The sequence below is a fragment of the Linepithema humile genome, chromosome 4 (genome assembly GCF_040581485.1).
Source record: "Linepithema humile isolate Giens D197 chromosome 4, Lhum_UNIL_v1.0, whole genome shotgun sequence".
In the NCBI taxonomy this organism is placed as follows: domain Eukaryota; kingdom Metazoa; phylum Arthropoda; class Insecta; order Hymenoptera; family Formicidae; genus Linepithema; species Linepithema humile.
In genome coordinates, this window is record NC_090131.1 from 24,030,103 (window position 1) to 24,051,834 (window position 21,732).

The 21,732-nt window shown below is 26.3% G+C and overlaps 3 protein-coding genes and 1 long non-coding RNA gene across 7 annotated transcripts; all 4 read left to right on the plus strand.

Moving 5' to 3' along the window:
• The first annotated feature begins 219 nt into the window (after positions 1-219).
• LOC105672416 (putative gustatory receptor 28a) lies at positions 220-6,331 on the plus strand. 3 transcript variants are annotated; one of them, XM_067354302.1, is made up of 10 exons: positions 220-542; positions 807-1,075; positions 1,476-2,029; positions 2,307-3,927; positions 4,022-4,067; positions 4,398-4,571; positions 4,835-5,084; positions 5,286-5,354; positions 5,445-5,534; positions 5,776-6,331. In XM_067354302.1, exons 5-10 carry the CDS (start codon positions 4,048-4,050, stop codon positions 5,878-5,880), a joined length of 708 nt encoding a protein of 235 aa, XP_067210403.1. In that variant the 5' UTR covers positions 220-542; positions 807-1,075; positions 1,476-2,029; positions 2,307-3,927; positions 4,022-4,047; the 3' UTR covers positions 5,881-6,331. The 3 variants fall into 3 exon arrangements, with proteins under 3 accessions (XP_067210403.1, XP_067210402.1, XP_067210404.1); XM_067354301.1 differs by lacking the exons at positions 220-542; positions 807-1,075; positions 1,476-2,029 and having other exon boundaries at positions 2,128-2,375; positions 2,451-3,602; positions 3,802-4,067; XM_067354303.1 differs by lacking the exons at positions 220-542; positions 807-1,075; positions 1,476-2,029 and having other exon boundaries at positions 3,782-4,067.
• A 375-nt stretch (positions 6,332-6,706) lies between these two features.
• On the plus strand, positions 6,707-10,436 carry LOC105672470 (putative gustatory receptor 28a). The gene is made up of 7 exons (XM_012367414.2): positions 6,707-7,715; positions 7,940-8,205; positions 8,536-8,709; positions 8,973-9,222; positions 9,424-9,492; positions 9,584-9,673; positions 9,930-10,436. Exons 1-7 carry the CDS (start codon positions 7,452-7,454, stop codon positions 10,005-10,007), a joined length of 1,191 nt encoding a protein of 396 aa, XP_012222837.2. The 5' UTR covers positions 6,707-7,451; the 3' UTR covers positions 10,008-10,436.
• Positions 10,437-12,162: 1,726 nt separating this feature from the next.
• LOC136999722 (uncharacterized) lies at positions 12,163-18,317 on the plus strand. The gene is made up of 2 exons (XR_010890046.1): positions 12,163-15,067; positions 16,466-18,317. It is a non-coding gene; the product is annotated as an uncharacterized lncRNA (long non-coding RNA).
• Positions 18,318-18,413: 96 nt separating this feature from the next.
• On the plus strand, positions 18,414-21,436 carry LOC105672454 (putative beta-carotene-binding protein). 2 transcript variants are annotated; one of them, XM_012367392.2, is made up of 3 exons: positions 18,414-18,574; positions 20,319-20,681; positions 20,804-21,436. In XM_012367392.2, exons 1-3 carry the CDS (start codon positions 18,517-18,519, stop codon positions 21,103-21,105), a joined length of 723 nt encoding a protein of 240 aa, XP_012222815.1. In that variant the 5' UTR covers positions 18,414-18,516; the 3' UTR covers positions 21,106-21,436. The 2 variants fall into 2 exon arrangements, with proteins under 2 accessions (XP_012222815.1, XP_012222816.1); XM_012367393.2 differs by lacking the exon at positions 18,414-18,574 and adding an exon at positions 19,966-20,119.
• Positions 21,437-21,732: the final 296 nt, after the last annotated feature.

Genomic DNA, 21,732 nt, shown 5'->3' on the forward strand with positions numbered 1-21,732 from the left:
TTCACTTCGAAAATTACTATAGAAAATGTATTAACATAGCATCAATTCAATAATTTGTAATATTCAAAACTGAATAATAAATCATCTCTTTCGTACATCACGAAGTGCTTCAATTATTTTAATACAAGTAAGTGCTGTAATGAACAAGTGTTAATATTATAAAATAAAAAAGCATCTGGAAATCGATATAATTACGATGCTCCAACTAAATGGGTTTCAACAGACATTCGCATCAGTTTGTAATAGTAATGGTCATGGTGTCTACTATTCAAGAGGTTTTACGTCCTTTTTTCGTTATGTGCTTCATAAATGGTATAGGTGTCTATCCCACAAAACAACCAAAGCCAGAAATGCAAAGGATTATATGCTTGAGTATTCTGCATTCTTTAACTATCTGGTTTGCTTATGGTTATCTTCTTTATTATGCGATAACCATATTTACATTAAAAGAATTATTTCGGTCCACTATTACTACAGTTGTGTTAATGACTAACATTGTTACCACAATTACATCCGTAATTATGAGCTTTTTTTATCAAAAGGTATAACTTAATTTTTATTATTAGATATACAATGTGTTTAAAAAATATAGATGTAGTATATATATGCGTGCGCGCGCGCGTGTGTGTGTGTGTGTGTGTGTGTGTGTAAAGTACTCCAATTTTACATAACAATCTATAATATATGACAGTTCAATATAACAGCAATAAAATATATTTAAATATTTTATTTTGTACATATTTTATATCCTAAAGATATAATTACATTGTAAATGCCCTTTGTATAATTAATTGATATTTTTCTAGAGATTGGAGATGTGCATGATGAGGCTTACTGCTGTGGACGATACTTTAGAAAAATTAGGCACTCCAAAAATGTATCAGAAGATGCATATATTGTCGAAACGGGTGGTAATCGGATGGATTATATACTATCTTACTACAAACTTTTTTGATACGAAATATTGGATTGATAAGAAAGAAACTTCATCTTGGGGATTAATTTTAGCTCATATATTAAATCATTGTTTTCATATCAATATATTCGTTGAATTATTATTCATCATCTTCTTATGGTTTGTATAATATTTGTAATATATAATTTTAAGTTTATAATTAGTATTTATAATTTATTAACAAATTATGCAAGTAAAGTATAGAAATGTAAAATTAACATATGCTTTTTTTGTATAAATCTATTTCCACATTTAATCTGCGTTTGTTAATTTTTTCATTAATTGGCAAAGTGTAGTCATGATTAAAATAGTAATTCTTGCTTTAATAAAAACTATAAAAAAATATTTTTGACGGTTAATAAAATATTAATTAATGATAATGTCATTATTTTTTATTATTTATAACATATTTAAGCAAATAATTAGATTTATATTTATTAAAATATTAAAAACTTATTCTGAAGATAATAATTAGTCGTTCTGTCATTCTACAATTTCTAAGACATTCATTACAACGCAGGCATATCGGCATCAGATTTGACAAAGTAAATAAACATATGCGATGTCTATTAGTAAAAAATGATCATCAGTTGAGATGTACGTGGAAGAAACCTGATGTAACATTTCTTCATCAATATATATGGAATTACAAACAAACGTTATGGACATCAATGTAAATCGGCACAAGTATTGTTTAGATACATCGGGAGTATATGCTAATCATATAATGTATTATTTTAATATTGGTGAAAATAATTATAAATAAATTGTAAAAATTATGGATTATAGATTTCAATATCTATATTTTGTAATTAAATTTTTTTTGGCAGGCATCTTCATTTAGAATTATGTCACATTACTCGTGAATTAAATTTGATATTTGGAGTGCAAATGACTTTCGAAATGGTGTCATTACTGTTACATGTAACAGCATTGTGCTATTATTTATATATAATGTGGAAATATCAAATTAAAATGCCAATATACAATAGGTCTGTTACAATAATATGGACTCTTATATATTCTATAAGATTTTGCGTTATCAATTTGATCTGTGAAAATGTCTGTGTTAAGGTAAATTTATGCAATATTAATGATAAAAATATATATTGAGTTATTTAGTAAGTTTTTGTATCAATTCTTATGACAAAATTGAAAACAGTTTTTATTTTTTATCTATTTTTATTTAGAAGCGTATGCACTATTATTTTCGATTATTTTTAGACATAACAGTTATCGATTTCAATAGCTTTTACATATACTAACATGTCCTTCTGCTATTTATTGAAAATTATTACGAACTTCTTGAACAACCTAACATTTAGAAATAACAAATTTATAATAATTTTAGGCTAACAAAATTAGCATAGTAATTCATCAATTGACAAACATTTTTCGATATGCTGACATTTCAAGAGAGGTATTAAACTTTTTTAATAACCAATAATATGTAAAATGTATTATTTGAGATTAACCAATGGTTATTTATTTACAGATTTGTCAATTTGCTTTACAAACAATGCAAAATCCATTGAAATGCAACGGGATAGGTCTTTTCTATTTCGGCAACGTGTTTATTCAAAAGGTTTTTCTTTACATTTATTTGTTTTACTTTTACGTTATATCATCACGTATATATCATATAAAATTTAAGATTATATGTTATTAACATTCTTATTATTTATTTTTTAATTTTGTGCTATGTAAGATTTTTACTTTTTTTACAATATATTTACATCAAAAAGTATTTTATAATGTGTTTGAATAAAATAATGTTTTTTTAAATATAATTAATAAAAACTAATAAATTTTTCTTCCAGTTTTGTACGGCGGTGTTAACATTCGTGATATTTACGACACAAATGAAAATGTATGTCAGATCCTAAGTATCTGATAGTTTGCTTCTAAAAAGTAATAGAAAGGAAGTATGTCACTTATTGTGAGTATAACACCATACAAAATAATTCTTTGCAGTTATGTCAATTAAATATAATTCAAATTAACATATTGACCTTGTGTTAATAAAATAGAGAGAAATTGCAATGACTTCATTATATTATTACAGGAATAATCGTTTATACACATTTAAGTCTTGTAAAATTGCATAAGCATATATAGATAATTATTACGTAAAGTAAAAGTCATCTGATCTAGATTATCTATTTGTGTATTCTCTTGTTCGATAAACGACGGTCGTGTGATACTTTTGACAGTAAGTCACAGTATAATTCTCGCAAAGTTTCTTGGCGGATCAACGAAAAGAAAGTGGACACGTTTCTGAGATTTTTATGAAAAGTATTGAAAAGTATTCGTGTTTCTCTTAGATAAAATGTAATACAAATTTACTAAAAATAAAATGTAATACTTAATTCAATCGAGAATCATGACAAAAACTATTCAGTCAGCGCTAGCACCATTATTAATAATTTGCTCGTTCTGTGGCTTGAGCTATTTAGAATATCCCATTGAACGACCCAGACCATATTTTACTTGCCTGTACTTTTTAATCAAATGGAGTCTCTACTCATATCTTTTCTACTACTTAATTTATACTAATCCTACGGCGTTTATATATTTCAATTTGTTGTGTAAATTAGAAATATTCATCACACTTGTATCGACGCTTGTCAACTTATTACGCTACAAGGTAAAATTTCTGAAGTATATACTTCGAGTTTGCAGTTTATTTTAATTCTTTTGTAATTTTTTAAATAATTATTTTGCCATAACCATTGCCATAAACACGAATTTTCAAGAGACCTTTGATCTACCGATATCGAATATTTTTCATTTTTAAGAGATAATAATGTTATTCAGGACTTTAATTGATCTACGTTATCTTTAAGGAATTAAAAACGTGTTTACATAAACTTTCTATTGTAAATAATACGTTAGAAGTGTTTGGAAAACCAAAGGATTACCGGTGGTTACATAAATTAACAGTTCGAGTAATAATCACGTGGATTGCACTGGTTTGTTTCTTGGATACATTGGATATTTTTTTATTGAATTACGGCTATTTTAGCATTACTCACATATTTATTCCGTTTGTGGGACATTATATAGACCATATCAATGTCCTCGGTTGTGTAATGTGGGGAATTATTCTGAGGTCAGTATATCTGTACTTTGTAAAGTTATTGCAAAATAAACAAATATGTGTCTAATAAGAATAATTAAGAAATATCGATAAGACATAAAATTTTTTTCTTTTTTCTTAAATAATTTGAGATTTTTTATGAGATTTGCAATAAAATTTTATTAATATTGTTATTTTGACAAATGTTATAAAATTTAGCAAAATAATAAAATTGTACTTATAAACTAAAATAAAATTAAAATAATGAGAAGAAGACAATATTAATAATGATACCTTGAATAATAAACTTATCGTCAAATACAAAATTATATATATCTTACTAAAATGCTTTATTAAATTTAGATATATAGGCTCCAGATTCCAGCGAATTAATGAGCACCTTGAAAGTCTGGTAAAAGACGACATAAAGTATACAAGGCGAAAAAGTTTAATTTTAAATGAAGAATATGAGAAATCTCAACAAAGAATAAAAGCTAACAAAATCAAGGAACGCAGGAAATTTATGTGGATTATAATGTAATTTTTTTAAATTACTACATATGTTTAATTAATAATTAAAATCACTATATATTAATCACGTTTTTAAAAAACGTAATTATATACATTATTTTACAGATTATAATATATTTACAATAACTTTAAAAATTTAATTATAAAATGAGTAAATCTAAAATTTTTGTTATAGCTTGAATTAAATATATTTTAATCGATCAAAATATTTTTGTCTTTTATGTACGTATTTGTTAAATTTGTTAATAACAATTATAATTTGATTACAGGCACGTTCATCTGCAGCTATGTCTCATATCACGTGACTTGAACAAAATATTCAGTGTGCAGATGACGTTACAAATGGCGACTATCTTTATATTAGTCGTAATAGAATGTTGCATGATTTATACAGCACTATTAAGAAGTACAACTACACCCATATATACTTTAGATAACTCGGTCATTTGTTTTTGGCTTATCGAACAGAACATAATATTTCTTATATTAAATTATGTCTGTCAGATTGTCTGTGAAAAGGTAACAAAATTAAATTGCAAATAAATAATAATAAAAAATTAATAAAAACTTCAATAATATTTCAAATTTCTCAATAAAAAATGTAGGTAGCGAATAAAGCTTATGTTAAATAATTTTTTCCTAGTTATTTGATCTTATGTCTTTTGTATAAAACTTTTGACATAAACGGTGAATTTTAACTTTATATAAACATAATTTCAGGCGAATAAAGCAATTGTAATTCTTTACCAATTATCCAATAGCAGTCCCGACAAAGTCTTACGTGAGCAAGTAAATTATAAAAATGATTATAAATATTTTTCAACCATCTTATGTGCATAATGCTTTTAAATTTTACATTTATCCGTTTTTTTAACTCAGGTTCTACAATTTATATTACAAATAAAACAAAGAAAAGTCCAGTTTTCTGGTATGGGACTTTTTTACTTTGGTAACAATTTTATTCGTCAGGTATGTTCTACAGTTTGTTAAAATATAAATTACTATAAAAGAGAATCATTAAGTATTATTTTTGATCTCTTTCAGATTTCTGTAAATTTTGAAATGACGATATTGTTTGTTACTAAATTATGTTTTTTATTTGTTGTATTGAAATTGTTTTTTATACTATGCATACACACTCACGCGCGCGCGTGCAGACAAAAGCAGCCTACATTTTCATTTTGACTAAAATAACAATTTTTTTTTTCAGTTCTATACAGCAGTCGCTACTGTCGTCGTGATTATACTACAGATGAATATAACTTATACGTATTCAATTGTATTGGATAAACTGTCTAGATTTCGAACGATATAGACAGATTCTGGTTGAATCTACCAGGTTTCCTATTAATGCAATCAGATTTTAATAGATTGTGCAGCCAAACCAGATTCTGGTTGCATTAATAGAATTAATATAAATTAATATGCATTAATATAGATTTATTAGGTTGCATTAAATCTAGTAGATTCAACCAGAATCTGTTTGTATTTCAAAATCAACTAGAATTTTTTTTTTAATGTGATATATGAAATAACGTATGATGATATAAATTCATCTACTAACAGTAAAAATAAATAATTGCAATATTGAAATATGTAGAAGTTCTAATATATATCTGCTACATCTAATGTAAAACGATACACGTAATTTGTTTTGTATAATAACAAATAAAATGTGAATTTGTTTATTTTTTATCTTTTAAAATTAACTTAAAATTGCTTATTCCTAATACATACATAATTTCACAAAAAATAGGGAATACATTTCCGACACACAAAATTGAACTATTTTTAAATTGCTGAAATTCCGCAAAAATCGTTGCAAATAAAAAATTAAAAAAGCATTTTAATGCTTGAAATTGGAAATTGTTACGAACTTTTTGAACAATCTAATATTTACAAATAACAAGTTCAAAATTTTAAGCTTACAAAATTAGCATAGTAATTCATCAATCAACAAACATTTTTCGATATGCTGACATTTGAAGAGAGGTATTAAATTTTTATAATAGCCAATAATATTTAAAATGTATTATTTAAGATTAACTAATGGTTATTTATTTACAGATTTGTCAATTTGCTTTACAAACAATGCAAAATCCATTGAAATGCAACGAGATGGGTCTCTTCTGTTTCGGCAATGTATTTATTCAAAAGGTTTTTTTTGTTTTATTTTTATTTATTTTATCTTTATTTGTTTTATTTTTACGTTATATATTATATATTTAAGATCATATGTTATTAAAATTCTTATTATTTATTTTTTAATTTTGTGCTATGTAAGATTTTTTAGTTTTTTTTTACAATATATTTACATTAAAAAGTATTTTGTAATATGTTTGAATGAAATAATGCTTTTTTATGTATAATTAATAAAAATTAATAAATTTTTTTTTCCAGTTTTGTACGACGGTGTTAACATTCGTGATAGTTATAGCACAAATGAAAAGTATGTCAGATCCTAAGTGTCTGTGCAGTTATGTCAACTAAATATAATTCAAATTGATATATTGACATTGTGCTAATAAAATAGAGGGAAATTGCAATGACTCCATTATATTATTGCATGAATAATCGTTTATACACATTTTAGCTTTGTAAAATTGCATAAGCATATATAGATAATTATTCCATAAGGTAAAAGTTATTTGATCTAGATTATCTATTTATGTATTCTTTTGTTCGATAAACGACGGTCGTGTGATACTTTTGACAGTAAGTTACAGTATAATTCTTGCAAAGTTTCTTGGCGGATCAACGAAAAGAAAGTGGACACGTTTTTGAGATTTTTATGAAAAGTATTGAAAAGTATTCGTGTTTCTCTTAGATAAAATGTAATACAAATTTACTAAAAATAAAATGTAATACTTAATTCAATCGAGAATCATGACAAAAACTATTCAGTCAGCGTTAGCACCATTATTAATAATTTGTTCGTTCTGCGGCTTGAGCTATTTAGAATATCTTATTGAACGATCCAGACCATATTTTACTTGCCTGTATTTTTTAATCAAATGGAGTCTCTACTCATATCTTTTCTACCACTTAATTTATACTAATCCTACGGCGTTCATATATTTCAATTTGTTGTGTAAATTAGAAATATTCATCATACTTGTATCGACGCTTGTCAACTTATTACGCCACAAGGTAAAATTTCTGAAATATATACTTTGAGTTTGCAGTTTATCTTAATTTTTGTGTGTTTTTCTTTTTAATTATCTTGCCATAACGATTGCCATAAACACGAATTTTCAAAAGACTTTTTCATTTATCGATATCAAATATTTTTATATCTTAAATTAGTGAATTATATATTTAAGAAATAATAATGTTATTCGTCACGCCTTTAATCGATCAATGTCATGTTTAAGGAATTAAAAACGTGTTTACATAGACTTTCTATTGTAAATAATACGTTAGAAGTGTTTGGAAAACCAAAGGATTACCAGTGGTTACATAAATTAACAGTTCGAGTAATAATCATATGGATTGCACTGGTTTGTTTCTTGGATACATTGGACATTTTTTTATTGAATTACGGCTATTTTAGCATTACTCACATATTTATTCCGTTCGTGGGAAATTATATAGACCATATCAATGTCCTCGGTTGTGCAATGTGGGGAATTATTCTAAGGTCAGTATATCTGTACTTTGTAAAGTTATTGCAAAATAGACAAATATGTATCTAATAAGAATATTTAAGAAATATCTATAAGACATAGAGCTTTTTCTTGTTTCTTAAATATTTTGAGATTTTTTATAATTTGCAATAAAATTTGATTAATATTGTTATTTTGACAAATGTTATAAAATTTAGCAAAATAATAAAATTGTACTTATGAACTAAAATAAAATTAAAATAATGAGAAGAAGACAATATTAATGATGATGCTTGAATAATAAATTATCGTCAAATACAAAATTATATATATATCTTACAGCTAAAATGCTTTATTAAATTTAGATATATAGGCTCCAGATTCCAGCTAATTAATGAGCACCTTGAAAGTCTGGTAAAAAACGACATAAAGTATACAAAACGAGAAAATTTAATTTTAAATGAAGAATATCAGAAATCTCAACGAAGAACAAAAGCTAACAAAATCAAGAAACGTAGGAAATCTATGTGGATTATAATGTAATTTTTTTAAATTACTACATATGTTTAATTAATAATTAAAATTACTATATATTGATCACGTTTTTAAAGAACGTAATTTTATACATTATTTTACAGATTATAATATATTTACAATAACTTTAAAAATTTAATTACAAAACGAGTAAATTTAAAATTTTTGTTATAGCTTGAATTGAATATATTTTAATCGATCAAAATATTTTTGCTTTTTATGTACGTATTTGTTTAATTTGTTGATGACAATTATAATTTGATTGCAGGCACGTTCATCTGCAGCTATGTCTCATATCACGCGACTTGAACAAAATATTCAGTGTACAGATGACGTTACAAATAACGACTATGTTTATATTTGTCGTACTAGAATGTTGCATGATTTATACAGCATTATTAAGAAGTGGAACTACACTCATACATACTTTAGATAACTTGATTGTTTGTTTTTGGTTTATCCAACGTAACATAATATTTCTCATATTAAATTATGTCTGTCAGATTGTCTGTGAAAAGGTAACAAAGTTGAATAGCAAATAAATAATAATATAAGATTAATAGAAACTTTAATAACATTTCAAATTTCTCAATAAAGAATGTAGATAGCGGATAAAGCTAATGTTGAATAATTTTTTCCAAGTTATTTGATCTTATGTCTTTTGTTTGAAACTTTTGACATAAACGGCGAGTTTTAATTTTATATAAACATAATTTCAGGCGAATAAAGCAATTGTAATTCTTTACCAATTATCCAATAGCAGTCCCGACAAAGTCTTACGTGAGCAAGTAAATTATGAAAATGATTATAAATATTTTTCAACTATCTTATGTGCATAATGCGTTTAAATTTTGCATTTATCCGTTTTTTTTAACTCAGGTTCTACAATTTATATTACAAATAAAACAGAGAAAAGTCCAGTTTTCTGGTATGGGGCTTTTTTACCTTGGTAACAATTTTATTCGTCAGGTATGTGCTACATTTTGTTAAAATATAAAATATTATACAGATGAATCATAAAGTATTACTTTCGATCTCTTTCAGATTTCTGTAAATTTTGAAATGACGACATTGTTTGTTACTAAATTGTGTTTTTTTATTGTTTTTTTATTTTTTGTATTGAAATTCTTTTCATACTATGTACATACATATACACACGCGGGCGCGCGGGCGCACACAAGCAACCTACATTTTCATTTTGACTAAAATAACAATTTTTTTTCAGTTCTACACAGCAGTCGCAACTGTCGTGGTGATTATACTACAGATGAATCTTATGTATGATGAACTTTTATGTATATAACTGTATTGGAAAAACTGTTTAGTCGATTTTGAACAATACAGACAGATTCTGTTGAATCTATCAAAATCTGGTTGCATTAATAAGATTAATATAGATTAATATGCATTAATATAGATTTAATAAGTTGCATTAAATCTAGTAGATTCAACCAGAATCTGTTTGTATTTTAAAATCAACCAGAATTTTTTTAAATTTGATATATAATATAACAAATAATGATACATACATTCATCTACTAACAGTAAAAAATAAATAATTGCAATATTAAAATATGTGAAAGGTCAAATATATATCTGCTATATCAAATGTAAAAAGATACATATAATTTGTTTTGTATAATAACAAATAAAACGTAAATTTGTTTATTTTTTAACTTTTAAAATTAACTTGAAATTGCTTATTTCTAATACATAACTTCACAAAAAATAAGGAATACATTTCCAACACACAATATTGAATCATTTTTTAATTGCTGAAATTCGGCAAAAATCATTGCAGTTAAAAAATTATAAAGGCATTTTAATGCTTAAAGTTTGTACTTTTACAAGCTTTAAACAATTTTTTTTGACTTTTTATTTTAACACTTCTAAGTTTAAAAACATATTGTTTTATTCTAAAGATTGCGTTCAACACTCTGTAGCTCGATAAAAAATTGTTTTCGCAAAATTTAACGAATGTAAAAAACTACAACATTTTATCTATTAAACGCGTTTCTTTAAATTTTATTACAATGTTTTTAGCTGAGTTACACAACTTTGATGCTAAACCTATATTTTTTACGCTAATGCTACTGCCGATGGTAATCGTTATTTTTCCTTAATTGTAGGGTGCGCAAATATACGTCATTATCTCTTTTTTATCTCTATTGTATTTATTCTCTTGCAGTTATAATTACGTCGTTTTTATTAATAAATAATTTTTCTTCCAGTAGAATAATTCTTTTAATTTGCATAAATACATACTTGCATAATTTTCGTAAGTGCATAAGAACAATTTATTGTTAAAATTATATGATATTTATCTCAGTTATTATCGAGGTAAATGTTATCATACTTTATTATTAAATTGTAAAATATTGTTAATAATATAAGATAAAACTTCTACTTCTAAGTAAAAATATGACAATTAACATAAATATCTCTGTCTTTTTACTTGTTTTAATAATACAGAATATACATAATATTTGGCAATAATGTTACATTTTCATTCTTTTCAGCTACATAAAAAGTATTTAGCAATCTTGATATCTTTTACTTAATATTTAAAAGATCTCAGATAACAATTCCATGGCAGAAAAATTATCTTATTTGGATTATTTATTTGTGTATTCTATCGCTCGATATTGAGTGGTCAAAAATGGCAGTTCTGACAATGACTCGCAATATAATTCCTGCAAAGCTTCCTGGCGAATTTGTTGCGAGATACGTAGTCGGACGCGAGTGAATAAAGAAAGCAATATTTTATTATTATTTATTCACAAATACATTTAATTACTCATGTGAGAAGTGTTTAAAAGCAGCAAAGAAACCTGAACTTTTTTCAATATTATATTACAATTATATCTTGCAACACAGATCCAAACAAAGGAAGTGAAACTATGTTCGTGAGATTTCTACAAGAAGTATCTAAGAGTGTCCTAGTTTTCCGTAGCAAAATGTAATTTGTAATCGATGATTCGGAGATCATAACAAAGACGCTTCAAAGAGCACTGTTATTGATCATCAGTTCATTCTGCGACTTGAGTGTTTTAAAATATTCTTTTGCAGACCACATTTATTAGACCTGTCTTTATTTATCCTCAGACTTTAATACATATTAATTACATCACATATTTACATTATCTTTAATATTTATCAACTCGGAAGTTGAATGCAAGGACAGCTAATTGTTCAACTGCAGATCAGGAAACGCTATTTACCTTCTTTCGCATGGCAGTGCATTAATAATGCTCTCAGTATGCTACTACGCAATTCGAAGTCCACTGCACTGCAAGGACAAGCACAGATGTAATTTTATACCATAAGTTTTCAGAGATAATTGCTACTTTAGCATTCTATTAATAAACTTTCTATTATAAATTACTAAATTATTTAAATTTTTAATAATTGAAATTAAACTCTCTTTAATCGTAACATTTACATTGCAGTATTATAATATAGCAAACAAGTGCAAAAGTTATGAAGAAACGAGCTCGGCCGTGATTGCGTGATTAATTGGCTCCACGTTTGAGAAAACAGATAAGTCTCATACACATATAAAACTCACGTCAATGAAACAGATCGAACAGATTATCAATGTAACTTTTTATATTCAACGCTTTGAAATACAGGATATACTTGTTTCTCGTTTTCAATGTCTTCAAGTTTGCTTGCTTTTTTTCTGAAAATGGAAATTCTGAATTAGATAATGATACTTTATCTTAAACCGTGATCGATAAAAGGCTGTTTGGTCTAATTAACTTCATTCGCTAACTGCTATATTCAATAGCAACATATTAATTGCACCACAAATTATCGGAACAAGTTTCGCTTCTCCGCATTAGCATCATCTCGTTTTCTATCTCCCCCCCCCCCCCCCCCCGCCCAATATAATTTTTTACTTCTATATTTTTTACATTAGGGTAATTAAGATCATTATTTTTGACGTAAATTGTTTTGTGGCTATTATATTTGACCTTAACTTTTTATGCCTTGTATTTTACATACCATTAATATAATATATGATAATATATTAATATAATAACTAAATAAAATATAAAAAATAATATAAAATATTATCAAATATAAAATATTATCCTTGACATAAACTTCTTTTGCTTTAATTTGCTTTAATCATTCGAGGAAACTAAATTATGCACACAGCCATATTATAAAAAGTCTGAAAAAAATTAAGCCTTATCGATTATATTTTTTTTACATAATTGCAGGTCTGTCATGATTATTAAGAAATCATAGAATAAAAACATGTTACTTTTTATGATACTTTTTATATTACAGTTACATAAGTACAAATAACATATTGATATTTCCTCGTCATTGTTGATGTAACATTGAGAAATATTGATAGAATGAGTATTCAGCAAAAATTACAGAAACGCAATTTTCTTATTAAAAAATAATTAGCCCGTCATTTATTTTTTCGCAATTTTTTAAAGCTGATATTACGATACATTTGAAATTTAACATTTTTTAAACAAAGTTATGTATTTACAGAAGTAATTTAAAATAAATGCAACATTTTAATTTTTAGAATACGTTTAAATTAATTTTTATTTACCACTGCACATATTGCACATCCGCAAGAAAAGTGACACGAGTAAAAAATATCAAATTCTTCAGAAGAGAGGAAAGAAAGAATTGCGTTCATAATAATATTTCCTATTAATAATATTATGAACTGGTTTTTGTCTCAAATTCTGTCGCAAATTATAAATTGTCTGAAGTAAGCTTGATTTTACGGTAAATAGTTTCATATGTCTATGCTTGGTTAAACAATAACTTCAAAATTAATTATTTGCGACAGTATTAAACATAGCGGACTCACGCGTAAAGTATTTGAATTCAACTTCTATCATTTTTCCTGATTGAAGACTGAAAAACGACGTGGAATTCTCAAAACTGATCTTAGAAATTTGGTATAAAAAATATGCGTTAATGACAATTTTGGGTAATCTGTACGTCCAATATCGATATAGTAGACGAAAAAACAGCAGAAAACGATTTTTAACAAATATAGCTAGAGGCGATTTAACGTGTGCTAACAAATAAGAATAAGAAAAGGCAGAAGTAATCTACTGTGAGTTGGCAAATTTTAATATATATAATTAGAGGCGATCTAATGTCAGCTGACAATTCATAATCAATATTGTCTGAGATAATTTATTTGTAAGCTAATAATTTGTGATATTGTCAGAAGCGATTTATCATAAACTAATAATTTAGAAAAAAAAAAGTCAGAAGCGATCACACGTGAGCTGACAATTTTTAATAAATATAGCCAGAGGCGATCCTAACATGTGCTGGCAAATTAGAATAAATATTGCTAAAGGTAATTTATCTGCGTGAAGAGAATTTGTAATAAATACTGTCAGAGGCAATCTATCGTGAGTTGACAATTTTTAATGAATAATGCCAGAGACAATGTGGACTGGCAATTTTTAAGAAATATGTATTTCTTTTTATGTATTTCTTTTTAGCAATCCACTACACATATAGTCTGTTTATGTTTTATCAGATAATTTATAAAGTTCGCACTCTTTTACTCGATTGAAATTTTATTGTATGGTTGTATGATATACATACGAGTCGAAATAGACTTATACAAGGTCTAATAGATATAAATTAAATATAATAAAATATTTTCTTTGAGAAATGTATATATATTTAATACTATACATACATCTAATTGAGAAAATGTTATATGCTTTCCTTATTTTTATTTTTATGTAATAAATACGTATGTAATACCTTGTACGTATACATGGACGCCGATAATATCAATGTTATTTTTAGTTCCATTGAAATAATGGCGCTATTGCGTCGGAGTTCATCAGGCACTCTCCGCGATCTCCTTAAAATTGATTATGATGGAAGAAAAACCACTTGAAGTTAATAAAGTTAATAAAGTTTGAGTTACACAGTATATCAATTATTTTTTTCAATATTTTATTTTGAAATTTTTAAACGTGATACAATGTTTATTGATTTTCTGCAAAACAATTTATTATCAACTCTTCTGAGTTTTCCTCAGTTATGCACACGAATGAGTTAGCACAAAAAAGTTAGCATAAAATTAAATTATTAAGTAAAAAAAATCTGATCAAGTGATATAATAGACAGATAGAGGGATATAAAAAAGATATATGTATATATTAACAAGATACATGTAAGCTTGAGTTTGTCGTTTAAATCAGTCTTGATTCGATCAATTCGTCGATCAATTCAATCGTTTTTCTTTCAATCCTTTGTATACGTTTTACAAACATCTTTTTAGTGTGGACAATGTTTGTTAAAATTTTGATTTTTACATTTGTTACAACATATGTTACAGTAGTAATACATGTGAGTGATTGACACATACTCGTTACTATCATAATGTACATACCATAAAAAACGTTTACACATCTGATTGCAATTTAAAAAAATATATTAATAAAATTTAATTCATATAAATATATCACACTGAAAAATTTAATATTTTTTCTGAGTTAGTATTGACGTAGTGCTTTTGCTTAAAAATAAGTATATATTATATATTAAATTGACAGAATAAAAAGCTATTTTTCAACTTTCAAATCGGTATATAGTTTCGATTTTTAAGCTGTGTTAATTCTTATTGATACAACTCAAAAAAATATATTTAAAAAGGTGACAACGTATTATATATAAATGTAAATTCTGAAAATCTCTTAAAATATGTATATTTTGATTATTAAATTAAAACATTTTTGCAAGAATACCATTTTACACTTTCTCTATTAAAAAAAAAAATTATATTTAAAGTGTGATCAATTAACTGTTTCACAATTAAATGTTCTGCGTCGATTTATGAATTTGCAAGATACGTGCATTTTGATTATTAAGCTGCAATTTTTTTCACATAAGAATAATATTACAAATCTTTTTTCCGTAAAATAAAATAAAATTATATTTCAAAATTTGATTCATAAAATAAAATAAATATTTTATTTTTCTACGGAATACCACAAAATAAATATTTTTCTAAAATATTTGTTAAAATTGTTTCTAAAATATTTATTTTATTTTTCTACGGAATACCATTTTTTTGAATATCACTTTTGAATTTTTTGAGCTAATTGAGAAAATTATATTCTAAAAGCTTATAAAATTAAAAGATACAGTTTATGATAAACATGTGTATCGTAAATACGTGTCATAATAATAAAATAAATTGTTGTATGTGTTTGGTATAAGTTGAAAGATGGCCAATAATAATGTGCATTTTCGGCACATTATGCTTTTTTACTTCAAAAAATGCAACAATGCAAAAAATTGAAAAAAAAACTTTTTTTTTTAGTTTGCGTTGCATTCTTGCCTATTTTAAAGTAAAAAAGCATAATATGCCAAAAATGCACATTATTATTGGTCATCTTTCAACTTATATCAAACACTTACAACACAACTAATCTTCAAAATTTTTTTTTTTAATGCATATTGGAATGTCAGATGTCGAATGATATAAAGTTAAGACAATTGGAATAAAGTTAGTTGCATGTATTTATAATTAATGCTATCTTTTAGTAAAAAACGGAACGAACTTTCCGTTTAACTCAATACATTATTGATTTTTTTTTTTTTCAAATAAATGTGCATTATTTTATATTAATAATTGTAACATTAAGTATTAAGTTTGCTCATTACAATGTACCTTGCAATATTGAAGTAAAACCTATTAACATACTCCATGCCGAGCCGGAATATTTTTGCATAACTTTTCAGTCAGACCGCATACACCATCGATGACTCATGCTGGCGCATTAATTATACAAGCCTGCAACATTTCAACTTGTTTTTGCATTCTGGAAAAGAAAAGTCGTTTCCTACGTGATTTTGTACGCTGAATCCGAATCCGGCAACGAACTTGCTCACATCAGGTTTTTAAGAAAAGTGAAGTTAAACATTTCTAAAACGAACATGTGCTATCTGGGATATTATATATATCACACATTTACAACATTTAATAAAAAAAAAAAAATTGTTTACAAATCAAATATGTATGAAATAAATTCCGTTTTAAACATATTTTAATTATATTTAATTATACTGTCAATGTTAAATGAGTTGGTTGCTACGTTAAAAATAAGGATTATAATTAACTTATAACTCAAAATCAATTTACGCTTATTACAACATACACTTTGCGTTTATTACATCGAACGTGATGTAATCATTCATTTATGCGGAGTAAAATAGAAAAAGAACTTGATTATCCTCTAAGTTTACATATCATTACTGACGATTAATATATTCATCTTGTGTACTACTTAAATAAGTTGGTTATTCCGAACTAATGTCATGCCGTCGAAGCCTTCCAGTTCGTCTCTCGTCGCAGGGTCATCGAAACAGTTTTTAGTTGGTAAATAATCGGGAACCGTTATATCCGGTCTGATGATGCGAGGATCGATTGAATCCAACATTACCCCTCGCTACAGGACGGGGGAGAGCATCTTATAAAGATTTTTCCAACTCTAAAAAAAAAGTTGGTTGTAAAAAAAAGTATTTTTATAATAAACATTTTATGTTGATATTACATAGGTTTTAACATGAGAGAGAGAGAGAGAGAGAGAGAGAGAGAGAGAGAATTATTTGTATTTAATATAGCAAACATTTGTATTTTTAAATATTAAAAAATAATTTGTTTTACTCTTTAAAAAAATATAAACAAAAACGCTATACATTAAGTATAAAAACACTGTTATACATATAATTTACAACAAAAAAATAATCTAAAAAATAGCATTAATTAACAAAATATAAAACGTTTAATTAAACTGATTATGATTCATTTTTATTGTTTGTTGTTATATCAAATCTTTTTCCATTAAATATTTTTTTGATAATGTAATAAAACATGTATTGTATATAAAACAACATTTTTATGAACGACAATGTTTGTTTTATAACAAACAAATTTCATCAAAATTATTTTTTGCTTTAATGCTTCACAAGTTCATTATATTAATTAAAACAACACTATTTTGTATTTTTATACATTCTTTTGATAGATGTATGTATTCCTTTTTTATTCTGAATTTAATGCTAATTTCTAATATTATTTCTTTTGTACATATATATATATCAAAGTTTTTTGTAACATGCGTGTACTTGATATTCTATTTTTAACTTATTTAAAAAAATTATTTTCTTAGATTAACTCTCTTAATATCGATGTAACAGTTACATTTTTATAATATTTAAATCAATTTTTATTTGAATAACGTCTTTATTTGTAATGTATGTGTCGTATAGTTTATACAAAAAGTATAGTTTATTCTTTATTTAAATGTTTTTATTTAATAACAAATATTTATATTTATTAACTCATATTTATCCGTAAAATTTACTTTGATCATCTTTTTTTCTTTTTTTTTAGTACAGAAATATGATCATAAAGCGGTATTCATAGTCCGTTCTTATATTTAAGATAGTCTTAAGTATTGTCTTAAAATTGAAAGTTATCAAATAAAAACTGTTTTGGTATTTTAAGGTAATGATGACGATTTAAGATCTGAAATATAAGAAACAACTATAAATACCGGCCATAAATCTACAAAAAAAGAATCGGAATAAATTGCAACTAAATTTCAAATACAAAAAATTTTATATTTCAAGTCATTAGAATAAAGATGGATTTCGTCATCGAAGGAGGATGAATCATATATAAGCTAGATCAGTTGTCAGCTTAAGTCAGTCTTGATTCACGTTCTTCACGTGGAACTTTCTTCATCGCTTTAGTAGACACTTGAAAAACGACTCTTTCAACGTAAAAAATGTTAGTTACAGTTATAACGTTTGCGCTTTTTACAACATTTGTTACAGCGGAAATACGTAAGTAATTGAATTATGTTTTTATATATTATATATTATTGTATATTGTTATGACAGATATTTTGCTATTACAATATATGTACAATTTTTTTTGCTCTCTTACTCATAAAAGAATTTGCATAAGACTTCGAAAAAATATTTAAAAAATAACATACTAATAAAATATTTCTCGAAGTAGATTATTCATTTTAATCTGCAAGTATAATCTGTAATTAAATGTTGACTTTAACATCAATTTATTAATTGAATATTTATGTGTTATGATACGATATGTAACATATTAAAGAGAACGTCTCATAAAGTATCCTTACAAGATCAATGCACAATAATGTGTATTATAAACTCGATTTGTTATAAGTGTATTTCTCTGTTCAAAGTGACTCTGTTTAATGTTTTTTTATTATAAGTTACTTTATTACTGCTTTTACTCACAAAATATTATATTATCCCAGGTAGCACATGTTCATTTCAGAAACGTTTCACAAATGTTTTTTCGAAATGTTTTATAACGTTTTTTAAAAACGTTTCTTGTTGGTTAAAATGTCAATCCGAAAAACATTAAGAGAAACATTATTTTTCCGACAAAAGACGTTTAAGAAACGATCAAATAAACGTTTTTTTCTTATACACGCGCGAAAAAAATGTATTTTTTCTTACGGAATTAATAAAATAATGCGTTTATATATACAGAGTATTCCATTTTAAAAGACCCATTGGAATATCTTTTTAAAAAAGCGTTTTAGAAAAAAACGTTTTAAACAAAAGTTGTTGGGTTCCGAGGGGAACATCCAATGGTGACATTGGTTTAACCTACGGCAGTGCTCGGAATAGTTGAACATTTTAGCCGATTTCCGATCTATACGCCTTCTATTCCACTAGGCCTATTCCACTAAAGATAAAAATAACAAATTTTTAATTTAAAAAAAATATATATACAGGGTGTCCGACAATTGCTGAATCACCTCTCGGGTGTAGTTAGAGCGGGTTAAACTCGCGCACTTAAACTCGCACGAATTGGCCGATTTTCTTTAATTAATTTCTCATTAGTTATTGCAAAAATCGCAAAACAGTAGAGGACTTTTCTACTCGGTTTAACCCGCTCTATCTACACACGAGAGGTGATTCAGCAATTGTCGGACACCCTGTATAAAAGAGATTTTCTTAATTACATTTTCTTGGCCTTTTATGAGAATGAACAATTGATGCAATATAATGTAGATAGAAACCACTATTTTTAAAAAAACGCGTCAGCATTAGTACTTTATGGGTGACGTAGAAATCTATTGAAATATTTCCACTTAATAAATTTAAAAATAAAAATTTATTTTTAATAAATTTTAATAAATTTTTTTAAATTTTAATAAATAAGGAGAAAAGCCCACTCATAATCAGATAGTGCCGCTCCTAACGCTCGGCGGCGCTGGCTCTAGCGGCTGCAGCGCGCGCGGTAAGAAGAGGAAAGGAGGCGTATACCACGGAAATCGGCTGAAATGTTCAACTAATTTCGAGCACTGACCTACACCTAAGTGCCAAGATCATATAAAGGTCAATTTTGTTTTTTCTTTAATGGAACACTCTGTATATGAATGTATTATTGTGTCTATATATATATATTATTATTATTATATCATAAAAATATTGCACACATTATTATAGATTCTATGTTATCGCAATTTTATTCTACCGATAGCTATTAGTTATTAGTTATTAGGAAATTGAGAAAAATGATTAAAATTAATTGCAGCTTCATACTTTCACGTATGCAACCGCAGAGATCCAAATCTTGATCAATGTATCATGAAGAGTGTTAATAATTTGAAGAGTAAGTTATGCAAAGGAATTCCGGAATTGGAAGTACCGCCGCTGGAACCATTGCGTCTTCCCAAACTAATCCTTTCCGAGACGAATAACATCAAATTATATATCGATGATTTAGAAGTATTAGGAATTTGCGGTTATACCTTGAACGACGTACATGTGGATCTTGACAAACTCACATTAAAACTCAATGCTACATTGAACAATATATTTTTCAATTCCACATATGATTTCGATATACGTATAATGGTGGCTATTGCTACCAAGGGACAGTTATCTTTTACTGCAAGTAAGTAAAATAATCGATTTTCCACCAGAATAAGACAAAATTATTTAAAAACTACGCATTTTAATATAAAAGATTGAAGACCCGTTTTTACATTGATATTATCTGATTGTGTTTTTTTGCAGATTATTTAAATCTGAATTTACTCTGCGATTTGAAAATGGCAACCAAAAGTGGCAAGAAATACTTATACATGTCAAAAGTAACGACAAATCTCGAAATCGAAGGTTTTAAAACTAAATTTGAAAACGATAAATCAAACCAATTACAGGAAATTATTGCGAATTTTATAGGCAATAATGAGAAAGAAATTCTTACAACTTTTACGCCGGCGTTAGAAGAAGCTATTTCCAAATTTGTTCTCTCAACTGCTAACAATATAATGAAACATTTTACTTATGATGAGTTATTCCCCGACCGAACGTAAATCAGCCTACAATTTTTACATCTATTGGCATAGAATCATTGCGTATGTAATTATAGAATTTCTATACTTGGAGACGTTTTGCAACTCAAATGTAATCTTGTAACCAACCAAAGGAAGTGACAGAAGTATTTCCCTTCGATTTTGACAAGCTTTGAATATGTTGTAGAATAGCTCAAAATAACAGACACATTTTTTTATCTATTTTCTCCCATGTTTAGAGATTAAAATTCTACTGAAAGCTGAAGCAGTATATTTAGTTTTAAGAGAATATGATCAAAACTTTAAGAGATGTAAAAAAATGTTTCCAATAAAAATTTTATGAACTTTATAACCGCATAGTTGGATTTTTAAGAAACCTTATATTTTTTAATTCACTCCCATTCCTTGTTATTATTTTTACAAATTTCAAAATTTTTGTAACGACAAAAATGGTACGATTTTTTACGTTGAATTCAACTATATATAATTTTATTATGTTTCAAAATTGCATCTTTGAAAAACGAATCGGAAATATCGCACTATATGCATCACTTTGCACGATGCATCGTTTATGCCGCGCTTGTGTCGCGCAATAGTCGATAAGAAATACGTATACGCAGACATTATGTCGATAATATCAATCTCATT